A 23,883-nucleotide genomic window follows, 5' to 3' on the forward strand; every position below is an offset into this window, starting at 1 on the left:
CAAGTCTCTGCCTTGCAGCTAGAATCCAGTATAATTATTGTTTAAGAATAAAAAAGAAGTTTCAGAATATATATAAGCAAATCCTTGAGGAGAAACGTGTTGTTTAGCCTGAAATAGAAACTCGAGAGTGGGCACCATATAGAACTTATTTTGCTGATGCAACAGTTTGTGTTGGTAGGCAGTGATTGATAAAGAATTACCATATTAATAACTACAATTAACTAAATAATAAATAAAAGCAGTATTTTTCATTTTATTTTCTAAACTGAAGGCCTGAGCCTATTGATAGTTGATTAGCTTTGCACTCCTTTAGGAAAATTACTAAATAGAAACCAGCATACCTTTTCATGACCAGACACTATGATGGCTCCATTATAAGATGGATCATCAACGCCATTTCTAGTTCCAGACACATCTACTTCCAGAGCTATGTTCTGATGCTCCACAGAATGTATAAAATCATCAATGCTTGCTCCTAAGTTGGAGTTAAATATATTAGGTGTTTGAAAACTGAGAAAATCAAGGTCAAGTTGTGCAGTGAAATTAAAATTAATGACCTTATGGAATACTTACTGTAATATAGACAGTGAGGAAGTTTTTACACATGATAACATGTCTGCTACTATGAATTAAGAAATCTATTTGCGTCTCACTAAGTTTCCATTTATAATGTTTTGCTTATGATTACTGCCATATGGTGCATTTGGAATGATTTCCTTACTAGAATATTTCAGTGAGTAGCCATACCAATACAGTTTTAATGACACAGATAATCTCTATGAATTACCCACCAAATTTGCTAAATCTCACTTCCTTACTGCTAAACTATTAACTGATTTTCAAAATGTTTGTTGATACTATTGTAAGGTGCCAAAGGCTACAGAATTAATATTAATATTTTAGGAAGTTTAAATAACATTTTGTTGGTCTGGGCTAGGCATACAGAGAGAGATTTTGAAAATGATCTTTGATCTTGTGTGATTAGCATTAAAACCGGGATGGTCAATGGCATTTTGTTGTAAATGCAGAAGAGGAAGGAGACTTGAAATCTCTGACCTTCCCCCATACCTATGGGGAAATGGGTGAATAGCTAGCCAGGTACAGGAAGAAAAAGATTAAATTAAAATTTTTTGTTATATTGATTGCCATTTACAGGCATTTATCCCCATGGAAACTACCCTTTCCCTCCTAAAAGCATGTAGTTAATGTATGTATCTCTAAACAAAAGATATAAACTTATACCATGATGTCAAGTTTTTTCCCCTCCCATGTATAATTAAGAGTATATAAACAGCCCCTGAACTATTTTTGGGGTCTGCACAACTGGGTCTGTTGCCCTGTGTCAGCCATATGCGGCTGACATATTTAATTAATTTCCTTCTTTAATAAATCTTAACAAAAACTTATTTGGACTATGTGCCTCTATGAAAACCTCTGGAATTGTGGAATTGGGTACTTTAAAACAATACAGGAAGACTTATTGAATGGCTGTGTTAAGAAATCCCATAACCACAACTTGTAAAAATTACTGAAAATCCAACAAATTAAGATTTTTTGATTGCCTTAAAGGCATACAGAAAATGATAAAACATTTACTTAAGAAAATCTGGAGTGACATCACGGAAATGGCGCCGTGAGCAGCGCGTCCGACAGATCTCCCCAAAATCACAACAAATTTATCAACTAGAAACAGGAAAATTTATCTTCGGAGCATTACGGAGTTCCACACAAACTGAAAGCAAAAGGACTGTTATCACTTGAATCTGAGAGACGAGGGTGTGGAGGAAGCTACCGCAGGGACGTTCATTCAAGCCGCGAGGAAGTGCGCCTGTGGTAAGTCATCCCGCACTCGGGAGCCGCGAGCAGCAGCTGCCGCCAGCCGCCGCCGCCAGCCGCCGCCACGAGCCGCCGCGAGCAGCGCCCGGGTCGGTTGCAGAGCGAGTACCGCCCACACTCCGGAGCGGCGAGCAGCCACTGGCGCGCGCCCGGTCTGGTTGCAGACCGAGCATTGCAGACCGAGCACCGCTAACGTTCCCAGCGGCCCACGCACGGGGAGCGGGAGAGGCCCCAGGGCGGTATTCCCTACTTGGGAGATTCTCTCCGCGGGCGGGGCACCTCACCCAGCCATTCAAGCTAACAATCAAGCGTTGGGGGAGGGGCGCACGCAGGCAGCCTGAAATACCTTCGGGAGCACAGCTGCGACCCAATTACTAAAATTAACTTAACCCGTGAAATCTGCGCACCCTCGGTTCTAATTGATAAGATCTCTCTCAGTTCACCGACCCAAGACAAGAGGCGTGATATTTTTTAGTGCCTCTCGCTAAAGGGGCGGGGGCAACTTCTGATTGATAGAGCCTCCATATTCAGGGATAAACGCTAACAAGAAGGACTTGGCAGATAATAAGATCTATACCACACTAGTCGCAAGCAGAGACTAGTGCCACTTCTTACCAGCCAAAACAGGCTACAAAGTGTGGAAAGCCTGGGTTGAGAGGTCCAACTGAATGCTAGGCGCTGAACAGTCACCTTGACAACAATTGACTCCCACCCCCGCCTGATTACACTGGAGGCCCTGACTGTCAGAGCCCTTCCCAAAGCCTTGCACTGAGTGGGGATAGAGTGGGGATTTCCCAGCTCTTTGAGCCTCTTACTCCCCAGGCAGAAGCAGTGGCAGCCTTATAGCTGGATCACCAGGCTGCTAATTCAGGAAGGGGGGACTAGGAGAGAGAATCCACGAAAGCAAACTCTCTCATCGTTGGACCCTGCAAACGCCAACAAGCCTTGACTACCAGCAAGACTAAAGCCAATTATATGACATTGCCATAGAATCCCATCAACTGCAAATCCCTACCTAAATGTGACACAGGGGCAGAGCCTGGGGTACAGAGTCACCGACCAGGAAGAGGGAGAGAAAAGAAAAAGGAAGAAGTTAACATCTCAAAATCAAGAAAAATCCACAGACTTTACAACTTGTTCCACTAATTTTTTTTTGTTGTTGTTGTTGTTGTTGTTTGTTTCTTCTATCTTATTGCCTTTATTTCCCCCACCTCGGTCCTTCTATTCTCTGCCCATCTTATGCTTCCCTTTTCTTGAACTACACTACCCATAAGTGTTACATTTTATTTCTCTTCTTCATCCTCACCCTCCTTTGGGGTTATACTCCAGGACACTTAACTCTCACTCTCTCCTCTTTTTTTTTTTTTTTTTTTTTTTTTTTTTTTTGCTTTATTTTGTTTTTTTCTCTTCCTTTTTTATTTCTTCCTTCGTTTTTCTCTTTTTCTTATTTTTTCCTTTCTATTCGTTTTTTCTTTTCTCGTTTTACTTTCCTCCCATTTAATCCTCAATCACGAACAAATTAGTTAATTTGGGACTCAAGGTTTTTTTTGGCTTTATTTTTCTTTTTCGCTTTTGTTTTTGTTTTTTTCTTGTTAGTTTATTTTTGTGGCATTTTGGGTCCTCCCAACCCAAGGTCTCCATTGTATTTGGTCTTTGCTCCACTTAATACAACATATTTTTACTTATTATTTTTATTTTTTTCTTCTTTATTATTCCTTTTTTTGTCCTTTTTTCTGGTTCCCTCTTATCCCTCTCATTATATCTCTTAGTTGACCATCACCCGCAGGCAGATCAACTTATGCTTGTCTAAGATTTTCTTCCCTTTTTTTTTTTTTTTTTTTGCATTTAGTAGGTCCCTACTCCCCCTTTTTTTTTTGCCCCTTGAACTCTTCACCGCAAACCAGGCCCTCCATTATAGGCACAATATTTCCCTGAGGAGGGGAGAGGAGGGAAGGAGAAGAAAGAAAAAAAAAGGGGGAAATAATAAATTATTACTGCTTTTTTTTGTGGGGTGTTTTACCCTTTGTTTTTTGTTTTTTTTGTTGTTTGTTTTTTGTTTTGTTTTTTTTTTACTTTTTACTCTTTATTAATTCTAATTAGTGCTATCAACAAGACCACCCTCAGATGCCAATAAGAAAGAGTAAATCGAATATTATGGATACAAAAGAAAGAGAGGTAACACAAATAGATGTGGAAAAATCTATGGAGAAAAGACTTAACATATTGGAAGTCTTGGAGCTAAATGACAGAGAATTTAAAATAGAAATCTTAAAAATACTCAGAGATATACAAGAAAACACAGAAAGGCAATATAGGGAGATCAGAAAACAACTCAATGAACACAAAGAATATATTACCAAGGAAATTGAAACTATAAAAACAAATCAAACAGAAATGAAAAACTCAATTCACGAGCTGAAAAACGAGGTAACAAGCTTAGCTAGCAGAACAACCCAGATTGAAGATAGGATTAGTGAAATAGAAGACAAACAACTTGAGGCACAACAGAGAGAAGAAGAAAGAGACTCAAAAATAATAAAAAACGAGAAAGCCCTACAGGAATTATCTGACTCCATCAGAAAGAATAACATAAGAATAATAGGTATATCAGAGGGAGAAGAGAAAGAAAATGGAATGGAGAATATACTCAAACAAATAATAGACGAGAACTTCCCAAGCCTGTGGAAAGAACTAAAGCCTCAAATTCAAGAAGCAAACAGAACACCGAGTTTTCTTAACCCCAACAAACCCACTCCAAGGCACATCATAATAAAGATGACACAAACCAATGACAAAGAAAAAATTCTCAAGGCAGCCAGGGAAAAGAAGAGTACAACATATAAAGGAAGGCCTATTAGATTATCATCAGATTTCTCAGCAGAAACTCTACAAGCTAGAAGAGAGTGGACCCCAATATTTAAAGCCCTGAAAGAGAGGAACTTTCAGCCAAGAATACTATACCCATCAAAGCTATCCTTCAAGTATGAAGGAGATATAAAAACATTCACAAATACAGAAAAGATGAGAGAATTTATCACGAGAAAGCCCCCACTCCAGGAAATACTAAAGGGGGTTTTCCAACCAGATTCAAAGAACAAAAGAAAACAACACCACAAGTAACAGCTCCACCAAGAACACAATAAAACCAAACTTAAACTGTGACAACAAAGGAAAAAAAAAGGGGGGAGAGAATGGAGATTAACAGTAGCAAAGGACGATGAAGTGCAGAAATACTTATAAGATAGGGTACTACAATGAATATGGTAGGTACCCTTTTCATTACTTAATGGTAACCACCCTAGAAAAAACCACCACAAAAACACATGACTTAAAAAAGGTAGCAACAGAGGAAAGAAGTATGGAACACAAACAAACAGAAACAAATGATAGAAAAACAAAAGAGAAGAATCAAACTAGATACAAAACTAACAGAAAGCAATTTATAAAATGGCAGCAGGGAACCCACAAGTGTCAATAATTACACTAAATGTAAATGGATTAAACTTACCAATAAAACGACACAGAGTAGCAGAATGGATTAAAAAAGAAAATCCAACTATATGCTGCCTACAAGAAACACATCTAAGCAACAAGGATAAAAACAAATTCAAAGTGAAAGGCTGGAAAACAATACTCCAAGCAAACAACACCCAAAAAAAAGCAGGTGTAGCAATACTCATATCTGATAATGCTGACTACAAGACAGAAAAAGTACTCAGAGACAAAAATGGTCACTTCATAATGATTAAGGGGACACTGAATCAAGAAGACATAACAATCCTTAATATATATGCACCAAACCAAGGAGCACCAAAATATATAAGACAGCTACTTATTGACCTTAAAACAAAAACTAACAAAAATACAATCATACTTGGAGACCTCAATACTCCGCTGACGGCTCTAGATCGGTCATCCAAACAGAGAATCAATAAAGATATAGTGGCCTTAAACGAAATACTAGAACACCTGGATATGATAGACATCTACAGGACACTTCATCCCAAAGCGACAGAGTATACATTTTTCTCTAGTGTACATGGAACATTCTCAAGAATTGACCATATGTTGGGCCACAAAGACAATATCAGCAAATTTAGAAAAATTGAAATTGTACCAAGCATATTTTCTGATCATAAAGCCTTGAAACTAGAATTCAACTGCAAAAAAGAGGGGGAAAAACCCACAAAAATGTGGAAACTAAACAACATACTTCTAAAAAATGAATGGGTCAAAGAAGAAATAAGCGCAGAGATCAAAAGATACATACAGACAAATGAAAATGAAAATACGACATTTCAGAATCTCTGGGATGCAGCAAAAGCAGTATTAAGAGGGAAGTTCATATCACTTCAGGCCTATATGAACAAACAAGAGAGAGCCGAAGTAAACCACTTAACTTCACACCTTAAGGAACTAGAAAAAGAAGAACAAAGACAACCCAAAACCAGCCGAAGAAAGGAGATAATAAAAATCAGAGCAGAAATAAATGAAATAGAGAACAGAAAAACTATAGAAAAAATCAATAAAACAAGGAGCTGGTTCTTTGAAAAGATCAACAAAATTGACAAACCCTTGGCAAGACTCACCAAGGAAAAAAGACACAGGACTCAAATAAATAAAATCCAAAATGAAAGAGGAGAGATCATCACAGACATTATAGATATACAAAGAATTATTGTAGAATACTATGAAAAATTATATGCCACCAAATACAACAATCTAGAAGAAATGGATAAATTCCTAGAACAATACAACCTTCCTAGACTGAATCATGAAGAAGCAGAAAGCCTAAACAGACCAATCAGCAGGGAGGAAATAGAAAAAACTATTAAAAACCTCCCCAAAAATAAAAGTCCAGGCCCAGACGGTTATACTAGTGAATTCTATCAAACATTCAAAGAAGACTTGGTTCCTATTCTACTCAAAGTCTTCCAAAAGATTGAAGAAGAAGCAATACTTCCAAACACATTTTATGAGGCCAACATAACCCTCATACCAAAACCTGGCAAGGATGGCACAAAGAAAGAAAACTACAGACCAATATCTCTAATGAATACAGATGCTAAAATTCTAAACAAAATACTGGCAAACCGAATAGAACAACATATTAAAAAAATAATACATCATGATCAAGTGGGATTCATCCCAGAATCTCAAGGATGGTTCAACATACGCAAAACGGTTAACGTAATACACCATATCAACAAAACAAAGAACAAAAACCACATGATCTTATCAATAGATGCAGAAAAGGCTTTTGATAAAATACAACACAATTTTATGTTTAAGACTCTCAACAAAATGGGTATAGAAGGAAAATATCTCAACATGATAAAGGCCATATATGATAAACCATCAGCCAACATCATTTTAAACGGCATAAAACTGAGGACTTTCTACCTTAAATCAGGAACAAGACAGGGTTGTCCACTCTCTCCACTCTTATTTAACGTGGTGCTAGAAGTTCTGGCCAGAGCAATCAGACAAGACAAAGAAATAAAAGGCATCCATATTGGAAAAGAAGAAGTAAAGGTATCACTTTTTGCTGATGATATGATCCTATACATCGAAAACCCGAAGGACTCCACAAAAAGATTATTAGAAACAATAAACCAATACAGTAAGGTCGCAGGATACAAAATTAACATACAGAAGTCCATAGCCTTTCTCTATGCCAACAATGAAATATGAGAAAACGAACTCAAAAAAATAATCCCCTTCACGATTGCAACAAAAAAAATAAAATACCTAGGAATAAACATAACAAAGAATGTAAAGGACCTATATAATGAAAATTACAAAGCATTGTTAAGGGAAATCGAAAAAGATACAAGAGATGGAAAAATATTCCTTGTCCTTGGATAGGAAGAATAAATATAATCAAAATGGCCATATTACCCAAAGCAATATACAAATTTAATGCAATTCCCATCAAAATCCCTATGAGATTTTTTAAAGAAATGGAACAAAAAATCATCAGATTTATATGGAACTATAAAAAACCCCGAATAGCCAAAACAATCCTAAGGAAAAAGAATGAAGCTGGGGGCATTACAATACCTGACTTTAAACTATATTATAGGGCCACAATAATTAAAACAGCATGGTATTGGCAGAAAAATAGACACTCAGACCAATGGAACAGAATAGAAAGCCCAGAAATAAAACCACATATATATGGTCAAATAATCTTTGATAAAGGGGCCAACAACACACAATGGAGAAAAGAAAGCCTCTTCAACAAATGGTGTTGGGAAAACTGGAAAGCCACATGCAAAAGAATGAAACTCGACTACAGCCTGTCCCCGTGTACTAAAATTAATTCAAAATGGATCAAAGACCTAAATATAAGACCTGAAACAATAAAGTACATAGAAGAAGACATAGGTACTAAACTCATGGACCTGGGTTTTAAAGAACATTTTATGAACTTGACTCCAATGGCAAGAGAAGTGAAGGCAAAGATAAATGAATGGGACTACATCAGAATAAAAAGTTATTGCTCAGCAAGAGAAACTGATATAAAAATAAACAGACAGCCAACTAAATGGGAAATGATATTTTCAAACAACAGCTCAGATAAGGGCCTAATATCCAAAATTTACAAAGAACTCATAAAACTCAACAACAAACAAACAAACAATCCAATAAAAAAATGGGAAGAGGACATGAATAGACACTTCTCCCAGGAAGAGATACAAATGGCCAACAGATATATGAAAAGATGCTCAGCTTCATTAGTTATTAGGGAAATGCAAATCAAAACTACAATGAGATACCACCTCACCCCTGTTAGATTAGCTATTATCAACAAGACGGGTAATAGCAAATGTTGGAGAGGCTGTGGAGAAAAAGGAACCCTCATTCACTGTTGGTGGGACTGTAAAGTAGTACAACCATTATGGAGGAAAGTATGGTGGTTCCTCAAAAAACTGCAAATAGAACTACCTTATGACCCAGCAATCCCTCTACTGGGTATATACCCCAAAACCTCAGAAACATTGATACGTGAAGACACATGTAGCCCCATGTTCATTGCAGCACTGTTCACAGTGGCCAAGACATGGAAACAACCATAAAGCCCTTCAATAGAAGACTGGATAAAGAAGATGTGGCACATATACACTATGGAATACTACTCAGCCATAAGAAATGATGACATCAGATCATTTACAGCAAAATGGTGGGATCTTGATAACATTATAAGGAGTGAAATAAGTAAATCAGAAAAAAACAAGAACTACATGATTCCATACATTGGTGGAACATAAAAATGAGACTAAGAGACATGGACAAGTGTGTGGTGGTTACCAGGGGTGGGGGGAGGGAGGACAGGGGGAGAGTTAGGGGGAGGGGGAGGGACACAGAGAACTAGATAGAGGGTGGCGAAGGACAATCTGACTTTGGGCGAGGGGTATGCAACATAATTTAATGACAAGGTAACCTAGACATGTTTTCTTTGAATATATGTACCCTGATTTATTAATGTCATCCCATTACCATTAATAAAAATTTATTTAAAAAAAAAAAAAAAAAAAAAAAAAAGAAAATCTACTAAATCTGGGTAAGAACACTAGGAAACTGGCAACAACCTATCCCTCAGAAGCCTTCCTTGATTAGGAATTCAGAAGCTCCACTCTGAATGGGTCTAGCCAGGAACCCAGGGATTCTCCCTCCTCAAGCCCAGTCTAGGGCTACAGTATGTTCCTAGGAGGAACTGGGTTGAAAATGATTGGGAACCACTATTTTGGGGCTCTTATCTCTTGAGTAGAACTTCCATATTATGGGGAAGAAAAGAACTGCAGATCTCTAAGCCACTCATGCCTGGTCTCAAGCTTTAGCAACATGAAGCTGAAGGGAATGAGAAAGTTTGGTGGCCTGCCCCGCCCAGGAGTTAACTGAGTATCTATTGAAATTGCATCCCTTCCTCATGCCACACACAAGGATGAACTCAAAATGGATCAGAGACTAAAATGTTAAGAACTAAAAGTATAAAAGCCTTAGAAGAGAATACCAAAATAAATCTTTGAGATCCTGTGTTAGACAAAGCCTACCTAAATATATCATCAAAAGCATAGGCAAGGAAAATAATTAGTTGGACTTCATAAAAGTTTAAACATTATACTCCAAAGGACACCAATAACAAAGTGAAAAGCCAATTTACAGAATGAAAGAAAATATTTGCAAAATATTTACAGTTGAACTTTATTATTCACAGCAGTTATATGTTCACTTCTATAATGTCACTCTAAAGTTACCACGAATACTGAGTTACTGAATACTGAATCATTGCTACTAGGCGAAACAAAGGTTAGGTTTCTGTAAGCCTCTGGTCATAACAGTGTCTTGAATCAATCAATAGATTGTTTTATTCAATATGTATGTTTCTGTGTATTTATTGTTGATTCAATAACATTGATCTCACCACCAACAGCATTATAATGCATGGTGAACAAAGATTATCTAATACATTTTCCCTGGAAGATACATCACAGCCTTCTGGACCTAGGAACATTAGATAGCACGTCAGCACTGAACTTGGGGGTATGTTTATTTTTGTTTTTTATAATTTGTTTTTGTGTGTGTGTTTGTTGGTAGTTCAAAAAATGTCTTTTGGTTTCACAGTATATAATAATTTCTAACTGGCCCTTAGATCCTAGCTATAACTTTTGGTAAAGTTTTTTATGACTTGTTAAATTTGAGGTAAGTTCTACTGAATTTCTTTCATATAGAAACTGTAGCCCTGGCCGGTTGGCTCAGCGGTAGAGCGTCGGCCTGGCGTGCGGGGGACCCGGTTTCCATTCCCGGCCAGGGCACATAGGAGAAGCGCCCATTTGCTTCTCCACCCCCACCCCCTCCTTCCTCTCTGTCTCTCTCTTCCCCTCCCTCAGCGAAGGCTCCATTGGAGCAAAGATGGCCCGGGCGCTGGGGATGGCTCCTTGGCCTCTGCCCCAGGCGCTAGAGTGGCTCTGGTCGCTGCAGAGCAACACCCCAGAGAGCCAGAGCATCGCCCCCTGGTGGGCAGAGCGTCGCCCCTGGTGAGCGTGCTGGGTGGATCCCGGTCGGGCGCATGCGGGAGTCTGTCTGACTGTCTCTCCCCGTTTCCAGCTTCAGAAAAAGAAAAAAAAAAACAAAAAACTGTAAAATTATAAGTCATTTCAAGATTTTTGTCCAATTAGTAAAATTAAATGTTCTTTGAAGTGATAATAATTAATCATCACTGATTTTAATTTAAATTTTATTTTTAAATATAGTTAACACTCAATATTTTTTTGTATTAGTTTCAAGTGTTTAGCATAATGGTGGAGCCATTTTAAATAACAAAATCACCGTGAAAAATGTGGACTAACTAGATGACAGAAAGAACATTTGTTGGCAGTATGAGATTACTGCACACAGTATTAGAGCTGAGACAAGATGGCAGAGTAACATGTTGTTCTACTTCACTGGAAATGTGTGTATCAGGTGACATAACATGTCCCATCTCTGAGCACATCTGTGAATGACATAAGAGTGCCATGGCTTTGGGACTACAAATACATTGTAATAGTAAACAAGTTTGTAAATTCATAACCTGTGAATAAAGAGGATCTGTGGCATTTCATAACAGACTAGTGTCTAGAATATATAAAGAACCCTTAGGACTCAGTAAAAAAACCAAATAAGCCATTTAAAAAATGGGAATACAGGACATTTCTCCCCCAAAATATGCAACTGGTCAGGAAGCACATGAAAAAGTGACACCAATAGCCATTAGAAAACTACAAATCAAACCACAAAACACTAGTTGACACACTCTAGGATGGGTCTGATAAAAACACAGAAAATAACAAAGAGGTATAGAAATTAGCACAGAGGTATAAAAATTGGAATCCTCACAAAATGCTGGTGTAGATTTAAATTGGTGCATTCACTTAAAAAATAGTTCAGCAGTTCCTTAAATGATTAAACATAGTCACTATAGAACACAACAATTCAACTCCTGGTTAAAGTCCAAAAGAAATAAAAAATAAATAAAACCAAATTCACATAAAAACTAGTACATGGACATTTATAGCAGCATTACTCATAATTTCCAATCATTGAAAAGAACCCCAAATATGCACCCTCTGATGAAAAATAAAATATAGTATACTTTTCAATAGAATGTTATTCACCAATTAAAAAAAAAACAAAGTTGTCTACGGCCATACCACCCTGAACGCGCCCGATCTCGTCTAAAAAAACAAAGTATTGACACACGCTACAACATAGTGAACCTGGAAGCAGCACGCTAAGTGAAAGAATTCAGTCACAAAAGATCACGTGTTGTATAATCGACTCATTAAATGTCCAGATGGCAAATACATAGAAATACAAATATATTTATGATAAATCAGGGCTGGGGGCAGAGTGAATAGGAATGACTACTACTGAGTATGGGATTTGTTTTAGAGTTTAAGTATTCTAAAATAAATTGTAGTGAAGATGACACAATTCTGTGAAGGTATTAATAACCACTGGATTATTCATTTTAAATCAATAAACAAAGCATTTGAATTATATCTCAACCTGTTAGTATTATTGTGGGGGGATACAAACTCTTTCATTTTTCAAAATGCCATCAGATAACTTATTTCTTCCTGGCAAATATCTTTTTATTCTCTGCTCCATTTTGGGCTGGTATACACATCATCCCCAAGCTTCATACATTGTTCCAAACCCATGCTGAAGAGGTGAAAACTCATTTTTTCACTCATGTTTGTGTTTTCTAACTAATTCTCTGAACAGTGAATGTATTAGAAATGAAGTAATCGCCACATTATTACCTGTATTATTGATGATTAATAATTGAGTGAGAGGATCACATGGTGCTTGTCCAGAGGTAAGGAAGTATAAAGTAGGAGAGAGTTTCAAAGTGGAACTGTTTTTCTGAATTTTCGGGATAATGTAGTCCCAAAGAAGAGGGAAAACTCCAACTCCTAGGACCAATAACCTACGTGGAAGAAAATTGTCAATGTGAATATGCAGTCATTTCTTAACTTTTAAAAGTTATCTGTGCAGATTACAATTTAATGAGATCAAGAAAGTATGAAAAGTAAACATATAGCTCTCTGACCCATTTATTATTTTGCTCCTTTTCTGCCTCTAAAATGGAAATGATAAAATGCAGATTTATTCTTTTGTTTATTTCTCTGGTTCCTCTATGGCCATTAGCTACTCAGCACAATTTCATGCGATCTAAGTCCTTTTTCTCTAAGTCCAGATTCCAAGTTCCAGTGTGGTGGTAATTCATCAACACTTTATACTCAATATTCATTATGTTCAATCCTGTTCACATGGTCCCTATTTCTCTTTGTGATGCCTGCATGATTTCTTTATCACCAGGCTCAAATTTTCAATTATTTTTTACTCTTTATTTTCCTGTGTTCTCTTTTTCAAATATTGGTAATTCTTTTATTATACTTTCATTATATCTTAATTTGAAAACTCCCTTCATTCCTATTTTCTAATTTTACAATATTATATCATATAGGGATTCTTACTAAATGACTGTCATCTCTTAAGAGAGTTATACAGTGTTGCCAGATTAATCTTAAAGGTTTTTCTTAAATTATGCTAATCTCTTCAAAGATTTTTAGTGAATTCCTGTTATTTATTTATTAGCAAACACTTACTGAGATTCTATTAAGTGCCAAACCTCCTATTTCTTTGGTGCTTCAACAAGGTATTCAGAGACAAGGCACTGACTGACAACCAAAATACTGTGGACAACAGGGTGCTAATGAGATGTGATATGAGTCTTAAGAGCAGGGATAGTGCCCAGTATGCACGCAGTGGGTATGGAGAGTGAGCTCCCATCACATACAGGGCTATAGGGAAGTCATGACATCCAGGTTAGAGCTAGTAGGGTATAATGGGAGTGTCAGGACTTCCAGGGGAGAGTTAGTATAATGGTGAAATAACAACTAAAATAAAGCATTGGCATATCGGTACTGGGGGAAAAGTCTACATCCTATTGCTTCTGTTACCATCCACAGAAAATTTCAAGAACAAATCTTACAGGAAAACTCATGTTACTTTAACCTTTCTTTTATTAGCTCTGAGATAGTATAAATTCTACTTGCTAGTCAGCTGGTTGATAAAAACTATGACCATAATGTAGATGGTGTATTATACTTTACACAGTTTTGTAATGCTGAATCTTATTTTATTTTTTATTTTTTAGTGAGAGGAGGGGAGGCAGGGACAGACTCCCGCATGTACCCCAACCAGGATCCACCTGGCAAGTCCACTAGGGGGCGATACTCAGCTAATTTAGGACCATTGCTCTTTTGCAACCAGAGCCATTTTTAGCACCTGAGGCAGAGACCATGGAGCAAATTATTCCAGGCCCAATTTGCTGTAGTTGAGCCATTACTGTAGAAGGGGAGGAGAAGAGAGAGAAAGAGAGAGAAAGTGAAAGGGGGTGGTGTGGAGAAGCAGAAAGGCTCTTCTCCAATGTGCCCTGTTCAGGAATCGAACCTGGGATATCCCATGCCGGGCCAACACTCTACAACTGAGCCCACTGGCCAGGACACAGTATTTTATTTTTACTTTTTGTTGTCTTTTGTTTATACACTTGAATTTCTTTTTAAGGCATTTACTGAACCAAAGCCATGGCACTCTGATACTCACAGTGATAACAGAACTTTTTTTTCCTGCTTTAACTTTAAGAAGCGGACCCTTGCAATTGCACGGACTTGCTGTCCCCACAGGGCCAGGCCACCTATTGTTTCTCTCATCTCACTAAGTGAAGAGAGAACTTGTTCCATCTCAATAAGTCTTTCTGTGTCTCCAGCTCCTTTTATCTGTCCTTCTCCGGAAGTGGCTATATCTGCAAAACACAGAGTAAGTAATGCATACATTCCCACTTCAGAGGTACTGTATTGAACTTACTCTAGGCATTTGTTTAATCACAAAGACCCAGATAACATCTTCAGCCTAACTGTAGGCATTGTGTGGTATTACTGGTTGCTGCCCTGAACTAGAAAAATAGAGGGAGGATTCATTTCTTGAACAAGAGGAGTAGAAAGAAGATCTCGGATAATTTGGATACAGATACTACATTAAAAAGGTTAAATAAGTATGCAAGATCATTTTAGCGCCTAGTTGTGACTTGAAAACTTGATAAAGGAAACAATTGTCTTAGGTGTTCACCTAGAGAAAGAAGCTGCAAATTGGTGTGCTACAAACTGGGGATTAACTGTAAATTAACCATAAAGATAGCAATAACCATACTAAAAATAAATGGGCTAAACATACCATGTAAGAAACCTTGTAAAATGAATTAAAAAGCAAAATTCAACTATATGCTGTTTACAAGAAATGCATTGTAAATTAAAAGCACAAGAAATTTGAAAGCATTTTTTTAAAGTGACAATCACAAATTACATTAAAATTAAAGCAAGTGTATTGGGCAAACTGGGCTTCAGGATAACTGTTACTGCCAGGGTTTAAAAAGGATCTTTCATTATGATAATGAAGGCAATCAAGAAGACATGCTAATCTTAAACGTGAATGTTCTTAATAACAGGTCCAAGTGCATGGAGGAGACACCGAACTAAAGTGGGGAAAGGACAACAATGGACACATTAGAATTATAGTTGGACATTTTACTATCCCTCACTTGTAATTGATAGAAAACGTAGACAAAACACAATAAAACAAAAACCCAGTAAGGGCACAGAATATTTGAACAACACCATCATCCAACTAGACCAAATGAAAATTTATACAACTCTCCACACAACAGAAGTTCTATAAATATATATATTCTACACATATGCATTTGTCTAAACTCATACATATATATGCATTTATATGCATGTATGTATAAATGTTTTTAAATGGAAGAGAATTATTCAGCAAAATAGATAAAATGCTCATTCAACAAATGTTAATAAATTTAAAAGATTTTAAATTATATATTATATTTTATGACTACATTAAAAGTTGTAATGTCAATAGCAATAATATTTAGGAAATTTACAAGTTATATTTACATTGCACAACACACTTGGACATCATCAAGTATAACAATATGTCTCATCAATTTGGAATATCATCAAAGATTTAAAAATTACTGAAAATATTCAAATAGAAATTTTGTATTTAAAAAGTATAACTGAAAATATTTTCTGAAGAATAAAAGCTCAACAGATTCCATTTGGTGGAAGAGATGGTTAGTAAACATGACAAAAGAAGAACTGAGATTATTAAGTCTAAGGAACAAAAAGAAAAAAAATGAATCAGGAATAATAAATTTTCAAACAAATGTGAGACACTATCAACATATTATACTAACAGATACTACCACATACAATAATGGACAGTACAGAGAAAGGACAGAAAGTATAGTTGAAGAAATACCATATTTCCCCATGTATAACACACTCCCATGCATAAGAAGCACCTTAATTTTAGGGTCCAAAATTTGAAAAAAATGTATTACATAAAGTTATTGAACTCAAGTTTTTATTCATCATAATATTCATACAACTCCTTATCTGTGCAAAAATGCAAGAAATGCAAGTAAAATAATCTACAACCACGGGATAAAACATACCCAGTTTTTAGACCCTTAATTTTTTTAAAAAAAGGGTGCTTTTTATACATGAGGAACTAAGGCAGTGGCTGAAATGTTCCCAAATGTGAGGAGACACTCTAACATATCAATATATGTATACATACATCTAGCTCATCGAATGTCAAGTTGAACAAATGAAGGAGGTCCACACTTGAAGGCATCATAACTGAATTGTCAAAACCAAAGACAGAAAGAGAATCTTGAAAGCAGCAGGAGGAAAACAACTCATCATTTAAGAAATCCAATAAGATCTAGAGCTGACTTCTCATCAGAAACCATGGAGAGCAGCAGGCATATTCAGAGTGCTTGGAGAGTGAGATTTAGAATAAGTGTTTCGTCTGAAATTGCTCTTGGAAAATGGGATACGATGAGGATTATGAGCTTTGGGTAGAAGAAACTGGGCCATCTTTAATATCAAGGTCATAGTGTCAGTGGAGGTAACAAATGTGACAGGGATGCATTTCACCTTAATATATTCTTGCTCGAGAACGACCTTAATCATAGAACCTCATATTTTGTAACCATGTCTTTGGAATGGTGTTTTCTTGCTGTTTACACTGCACTAGGTGTTCTGAATACATTTGCATAATTTTCATGCCATACATTTTATTTACCTGGTTTGTCAATTGTTGAGTTTCCTTCTAGTTTTAGAAACACCTCATTCAAAGTTGTCATGGAAACACCATAATTCTCAATACCCAGGTCTGGACAGAGATCAAAATTTTCATAAAGTTCTAAAAAAACACACACAGAGTAGCAAATCAAAATGAGAATAAATCACAGGTGAACTAAGCATAACTTTTCAAACATTCTTCAAATCTATATATCTTTTTTTTAAATTGTATGTGTTGTAGCCCATACATTAACTTTTTTCTTTTTTTCATTAACTTTTTTTGATTAAATATTATTTTATATTTACTTATATTCTATTAAAATTCAATTTTAGTTTTTTTCTGTCTTGTTTTTAAAGTTTTATTAATAGTGGAACTTCAGATTCTTTTGAATTTCAAGCCTAATTAATTGAGGAGTACTTACCAGAAAACACATAAAAATAAAAGTCAACAAAGGGATAGATCTATTTTTGTGAGAATTAGTTGGATTGTGTAGAACATTCTTCAGTTCAGAACATATTTGTCAAAGGAAGTACAAAAGATAAAAGATTTTTTAAATTTCTGCTCTTGAGTATGGAAGAAAAATTCATAAGATCTCATAGAGAATGAGGAACTACTCAGAACTTTGGTGGCATAGTAGGAAATTGTGACAGTAGTCTCTAGCAATTCTGTATCCCTTTTTCTTTAGTTCATTCACCAATAATACTTTTGCATTGTTATTATTCTCAAAGGAGGGAGCAATGTCCTTGTCTGCATGAATTTAAATTATTATATTTAATTAAAAGAAGCTTAAATAAAAGCAAATTTTAAATCCTAGTGTGATGACAGAACTCCTGGGGCTTCAACCTGGGTTTCTCCCTGAGCAAAAGGACACACTAAAAGCTTTCTGTCTTTCTTGTTTTTTTAATTAATTTTTTTGGGGTGACATTGGTTAATAAAATCATACAGATTTTAGGTGTACAGTTCTATGTACCTCATCTGGATATTGCACTGTGTGTTCACCACCCCAAATGAAATCTATATAAAGTTTTCTGTCTTGATTAGAGTACTGTGTAGAGAAGAATTAAACTGCTACTGAGTGTTGTCATTCTTCCGTTTCCCTAAAATAATATGAACCTCCTGTAAATTATAATTATGATAAAAACACATTAATATTAGTGTTTGGTGACACTTTGCCTGATGGTTGTAAGGAACCCTTGTGCTGTCACCATGAAATCTATATTTGAATGAACTGATGAGGGTAATTTAAGTGTTTTTGTTGCACATAGATAAGGTAAGGTTAATTATTTCAACCACTCAGTGCAGGCCCTCATCAGGCCACCGACCAGGGAACAGATTCTCTGAGTGATAAACATAACTAGTAATTTTTTCTTTTAAAATAAAACTCTTTATTTTGAGATAATTTTAGATTCATATGCGTTTGTAAAAAATAATGCAGAGAGATCTGCATACTCTATTCAGTTTCTTTCAATCGTAATGTTTGAAAGAGCCACAGTACAATATCACAAAGAGGATATTAACACCAATACAGTCAAGATCTAAACCTAGGCTGGTATCTCAGTTGGTTAGAGCACTGGCCCAATATGTTAAGGTTGAGGGTTTGATTCCCTGTCAGGGCATATACAAGAATGTACCATTGAATGCATAAATAAGTATAACAACAAATCTATGTTTCTCTCTCTCTTCTTCCTCTCTCTCTCAAATTATTATTATTTTTAAAAAAGATCTAAAACATTTCCATTGCCACCAGATCATGTTAGTCATTAGGAGCCACACACTTTTTTTTTTTTTTCTTTCTGAAGCTGGAAACAGGGAGGCAGTCAGACAGACTCCTGCATGCGCCCGACCAGGATCCACCGGGCATGCCCACCTTTGGGTGATGCTCTGCCCATCTGGGGCATTGCTCTGTTGCGACCAGAGTCACTCTAGCGGCATCGCTCTGTCATGACCAGAGCCACTCTAGCCCCTGGGGCAGAGGCCAAGGAGCCATCCCCAGCGCCCAGGCCATCTTTTGTTCCAATGGAGCCTCGGCTGTGGGAGGGGAAGAGAGAGACAGAGAGGAAGGAGAGGGGGAGGGGTGGAGAAGCAGATGGGCACTTCTCCTGTGTGCCCTGGCCGGGAATTGAACCCGAGACTTCCGCATGCCAGGCCGACACTCTACCACTGAGCCAACCGGTCAGGGCCACACACTCTTCTGACCCCATCTCCTCCTAACCCATTGGAACTCTTAATCTGTTCCTCATTTTTATAATTTTGTTATTTCAAGAATGTTATTTAAATGAAATCATATATACCTTTTGGGATTGGCTGTTTCTACTGAGTCTGATTTCTGAGTATTCATTCAAGTTGTTGCATATACAAGTCAGTAGCCCCTTGCTTTTTATTATGGAGTGATGTTGTACATGACAGATGTACCCACTTTATTTAATCATTCACTCATTAAGAGCAACTGAATTGTTTCAGGTTTGTCTATTCCAAACAAAGCTGCTATAAACATTTATGTACAGGTTTTCGTGTGAGCATGTGTTCATACCTTCAGGATAAAAGCTGAGTGTGCAATTACTTGGTTGAATGGTAGTTGCAGGTTTTCTGTTTTCAAGAAACTGCCAACTGTTTTCCAGAGTCATGGTGCTCGATCATATTCCCACCAGCCATGTATGAGTGATGAATTTTCTCCACCTCCTCACCAGAATTAATTCTGTTCTGGCTATCTGTCTATCATGCTGCCATACTACACAATCTTGATTATTATAATTGACATTATGTCATAGCTCATGCCCCTGGTTCACCACGTAGACACCCGGCAAAAGCTACAGTTGTCTGCTTTTCCTCAGGGAGCCAAAGAGTTCATAGAGGCCCTTAGCATCTCTGCCCAAGCTGATGGGTGGGGATCTCCTGCACAAAGCCAGTCTGTGAGACTGAGAGAGGTGCCTGTTCTATCTAACGTGCATATGTCAACATAAACAGTCAAGGGAAACGAAAATTCATCAGTCAAAAATGTTCCAAACAAAGGAACAAGGTAAGTGCACAGAAACTGACCCTGATGTAATGAAGCTGTATTATTCACCTAACAGAGAATTCAAAACAGCTCTTGAAAGTAAACTGTTTGGTACAGGCCTGAAAAACCCAGAGTTACCACAAAAGATTTGTCAACAGAACAAGTCTTATGGGAATGTTTAACATAACAGTTAAGACAGCGGTTTTCAACCATTTGTGTTCATGCACAGTTATGAATACTAGAATATTTGGCTGTATTCTTGAAGGAAATGAAGAACTAATAAAGCTCCCTTCAATGCCCAGACATAATACAACAATTAGAATATAATATTTTCCACTGTTGGTAAAATAATCTAGTTATTGTACATCATGTGTTAAATACCTGAACACATTGTAAGCTCTCAATGTTAGTTGTAATAATTATCACTGATATTATTATTATGAATAACATTTATGTATATCATTCTGTGATTTTCATGTACATTACCTGGGAATTTATTTGTCCTTTCCAAGGGCAATGTGTAGACAAGTTTTCTTTCACTTTCTGCTGATAATTTGGCATCAGGGATGTGCTGTGTAACAAGGGATGTTATTTTTTCTTTAACACACATTTCAGTCAACTGCAAACTGGTGTTAAAAAAAAGATACATGTTATTTGACATTGTCTACAATTGCATGAAAATATCAAATAAAATCCTGTCTCTATGAGACAAGAAAATATCAAATAAAATTTAATCCTAGAATAGGTCATCTAAACATGAAATGAGAGGACAAACAAAGAAAATCAGATTATAGACATGTAATGGGGGAAAGCAAAGAGTTAACTAACCAGGATTACTGATCAGGTTATTCAGGGATGATGCCCAGAGAAGATCAATATTGACTTAGGTCCTTAAGGGGAGAAGAGCTACAGACTACAGATATCAGGGACACAATACAGCAACGTCAGGACTATATGAGGTGGACAATGGATTACATTTTTCCAAGGGAGTTGATGTGGCCATATACAATCGTTGTATTAGGCAAGAATAAGGGGCTTTGAAATGGATACACACAAACAGATTCAGGTATTCAATTTAGTCATCCAATGAAAATTTGTTAAATTCTTGGTATGTGACAGAATTTATCCTAAATGCTGAGGGTGCAATGGTAAATAAAACAGCATTATATTGCTTGTATGGAGATTAATTTCTAATGGTAGAGACAGAGAGAATAGAAGTAAAGAAATGGATAAGTAAAATAGTTACCAATAGTGGTAAGTGCTATGAAGGAAACAAGGTTATAGATAGGAACTAATCAAGGAAAAATGGGGGTTCTGAATGGTGGGATGGCTAATTTTTTGCTTTCTTTCTAGTGCTAATTTTACAACTTTGACTAAGAACAAAGTATCATTGAGAAATCACTCTATACATGTCAAAACACCAATGTAAAAAAAAAATCTATTTATCAAGCTTTTACTGTATACAGTAGATGAAATACAGTAATGACTTTGTAACTTGGTTTTGTCATTTGAAATGTGTTATTCACTTATCTGAACAGCTTCCTCATTAGTAAAGTGGAATAATGATTGCTAACATCCAGGGTTATACTAAGTGAATATCTGCACTTATATCTGAACAGCTTCCTCATTAGTAAAGTGGAATAATGATTGCTAACATCCAGGGTTATACTAAGTGAATATCTGCACTTAACAAGCCCTTAAAAATGGTAATTTTATTAGATCAAATTTGTGACTAAATTCATGAAGTTTATCATAAATATTTTGAACATAAAAGAAAAATGCCATTTTTTAGAAAAATGCCATTTAGTAGAATCCATTGAGGGAATGAAACAAAAGAATATACCATAATTTTTCTCCAAGATGATTCTGTTGATTCATGGAACATTTCCTGGCCCCTTGAAGGAGCTTGCGCTGGGCACTGGAGAGGACTGCATGAATAATACAAGCTTATAGCTAGGAAGAGGAGGTCAGCAAACCTCTTCTGTAGAAAGCTAGATAGGAAATACATTAGGCTTTTCAGGCCAATAGATCTCTAGTGCACTATTCAACACTGCCACTGTAACATGAGAGCAGCCCATGGCCAATAGCTCAACAAATGGGAGTGGCTATGCTCCAACTTTACAAAAACAGAAAGTGAGCTGGACTTGGTTCACAAACCATAGTTTGCGGATCCTGATTCAGAAGGAGAAATAAAGCAATTACACAAATTATTGTCATGGAGATGCAGAAATTCGTTGGGATCCCTGACCCAGCATTCTTTATTTTGAGAACATGTTGTGTTAACCATACAATGTGCCGGTCACCCTCTCCTTTATTTCTGTAACTTCTACTTGCAACTAAGAATTATTACTCCTACTTTGTAAGCGAGAAAACTGAGTTTCAGAGAGTTCATTTAATTTCCCAGAAGAGATGAAAAGAAAGTACTTTACGAAATCAAGATACCGTGATAATACACAGGGATGTAAGATAGATAAAGGCCATGTGAGGTGGCAGTGACGTAACTCTGTAGGACCTGAACAGGTCGAAATAGGCTCAGGAAAATTCGAGACTCAGGAAATAATTTCAAACAATGAGAAATTTTGGCCAGTATATGGCATGTGGAAAGAACAATGAATATATTTTTTTTAAATAAAGGTGTTGAATTGAGTAATGGAGGTGATATTAGAGTCATGGTAGTGGGCCACACCAACATTATTTGGCTATGTAGTTTGATACTTGGTAGGTAAAATGAAATCATTAGAATTTTTTGTTTGTTTTGTCTTGTTGTTGTCATATGAGTTCTTTTTTTATTTTTTTAGTTTTTAAAGTGTAGATACAACATAATTGACTATTCAAATGATGCAATGATGTTTGCCTGAAATCTAGGTACACTTATTATTAATCAATGTAACTCTATTAAATTTAATTTTCCAAAAAAAGAAGGTATAGATGATATAAATGAGAGCTACAAGTGCATCAATTAAAGTACAAATTAAAAAATAATTTAAAATATGGATCTGGAGCTTAACTAGTCAGTAGTGTAGTGGATAGAGCATTGGACTGGGATGCGGAGGACCCAGGTTCAAAACCCTGAGGTTATGGCTTGAGTGCGGGCTCATCTGGCTTCAGCTTGGGCTCACCAGCTTGAGTGCATGGTCGCTGGCTTGACTGTGGGATCACCTTATGGTCGCTGGCTTGAGCCCAAAGGTCACTGGCTTGAGCAAGGGGTCACTCTTTCTGCTGTAGCTCCCTTGTCAAGGCACATATGAGAAAGCAATCAATGAATAACTAAGGAGCCCCAGTGAAGAATTGATGCTTCTCATCTCTCTCTAACTTCTTGTCTGTTTGTCCCTCTCTCTGACTGTCTCTCTGTCTCTGTGAAAAAGAAATGGGATCTAGACAGAGAGTTTTGAAATTAAAACCATCCAGGTTCAATTCTTGACTCTACCATTTATTAACTTTGGGGGTCTATAGTTTCTTCTGTAGAGTAAAAGTAACAACAGTTTCAGTGCCTCATAAAATAAAAAGATTTAATTACAATAATGTTAAGTAAATTTTCTCTGTATTAAATAATAAATAACAGCTAGGATATGCTACTATTTTAAAATAGTGATAAAAATAAAATGAAGAGGGTGGAAAGGAGAGAAAGAACAAAAAAGAAGAGGAGAGACTAGGAGAAAGAGAAGAAACAAGGAGCCTACTTGGGAGACTTTGTTAAACCCTGGGTGAGAGCTGATGAGGCTGCGAAATGCAATGTCAGTTGAGAAAGTTTCCTTCATACACACCTTTCTTACCAAGTAATGTGTTGTGGGTATATTTTCTATCACATTTATTTAAACCTTTTTGTT

At 36.6% G+C, this 23,883-nt stretch overlaps 1 protein-coding gene across 5 annotated transcripts in view; it reads right to left on the bottom strand.

Moving 5' to 3' along the window:
- The window catches only part of ABCA8 (ATP binding cassette subfamily A member 8), a 198,498-nt gene that overhangs the window by 26,414 nt on the left and 148,201 nt on the right, over positions 1–23,883 (bottom strand). For all 5 annotated transcript variants that reach the window (XM_066386727.1, XM_066386729.1, XM_066386726.1 and 2 more), the window contains 5 exons: positions 20,543–20,682; positions 17,062–17,181; positions 14,497–14,695; positions 12,648–12,814; positions 342–475 (listed from right to left, as the gene is read on the bottom strand). In XM_066386727.1, the coding sequence (XP_066242824.1) occupies positions 342–475; positions 12,648–12,814; positions 14,497–14,695; positions 17,062–17,181; positions 20,543–20,682 (760 nt within the window). The remainder of the gene's footprint in view (positions 1–341; positions 476–12,647; positions 12,815–14,496; positions 14,696–17,061; positions 17,182–20,542; positions 20,683–23,883) is intronic.

Source organism: Saccopteryx leptura, chromosome 5 (genome assembly GCF_036850995.1).
Source record: "Saccopteryx leptura isolate mSacLep1 chromosome 5, mSacLep1_pri_phased_curated, whole genome shotgun sequence".
Classification (NCBI taxonomy): domain Eukaryota; kingdom Metazoa; phylum Chordata; class Mammalia; order Chiroptera; family Emballonuridae; genus Saccopteryx; species Saccopteryx leptura.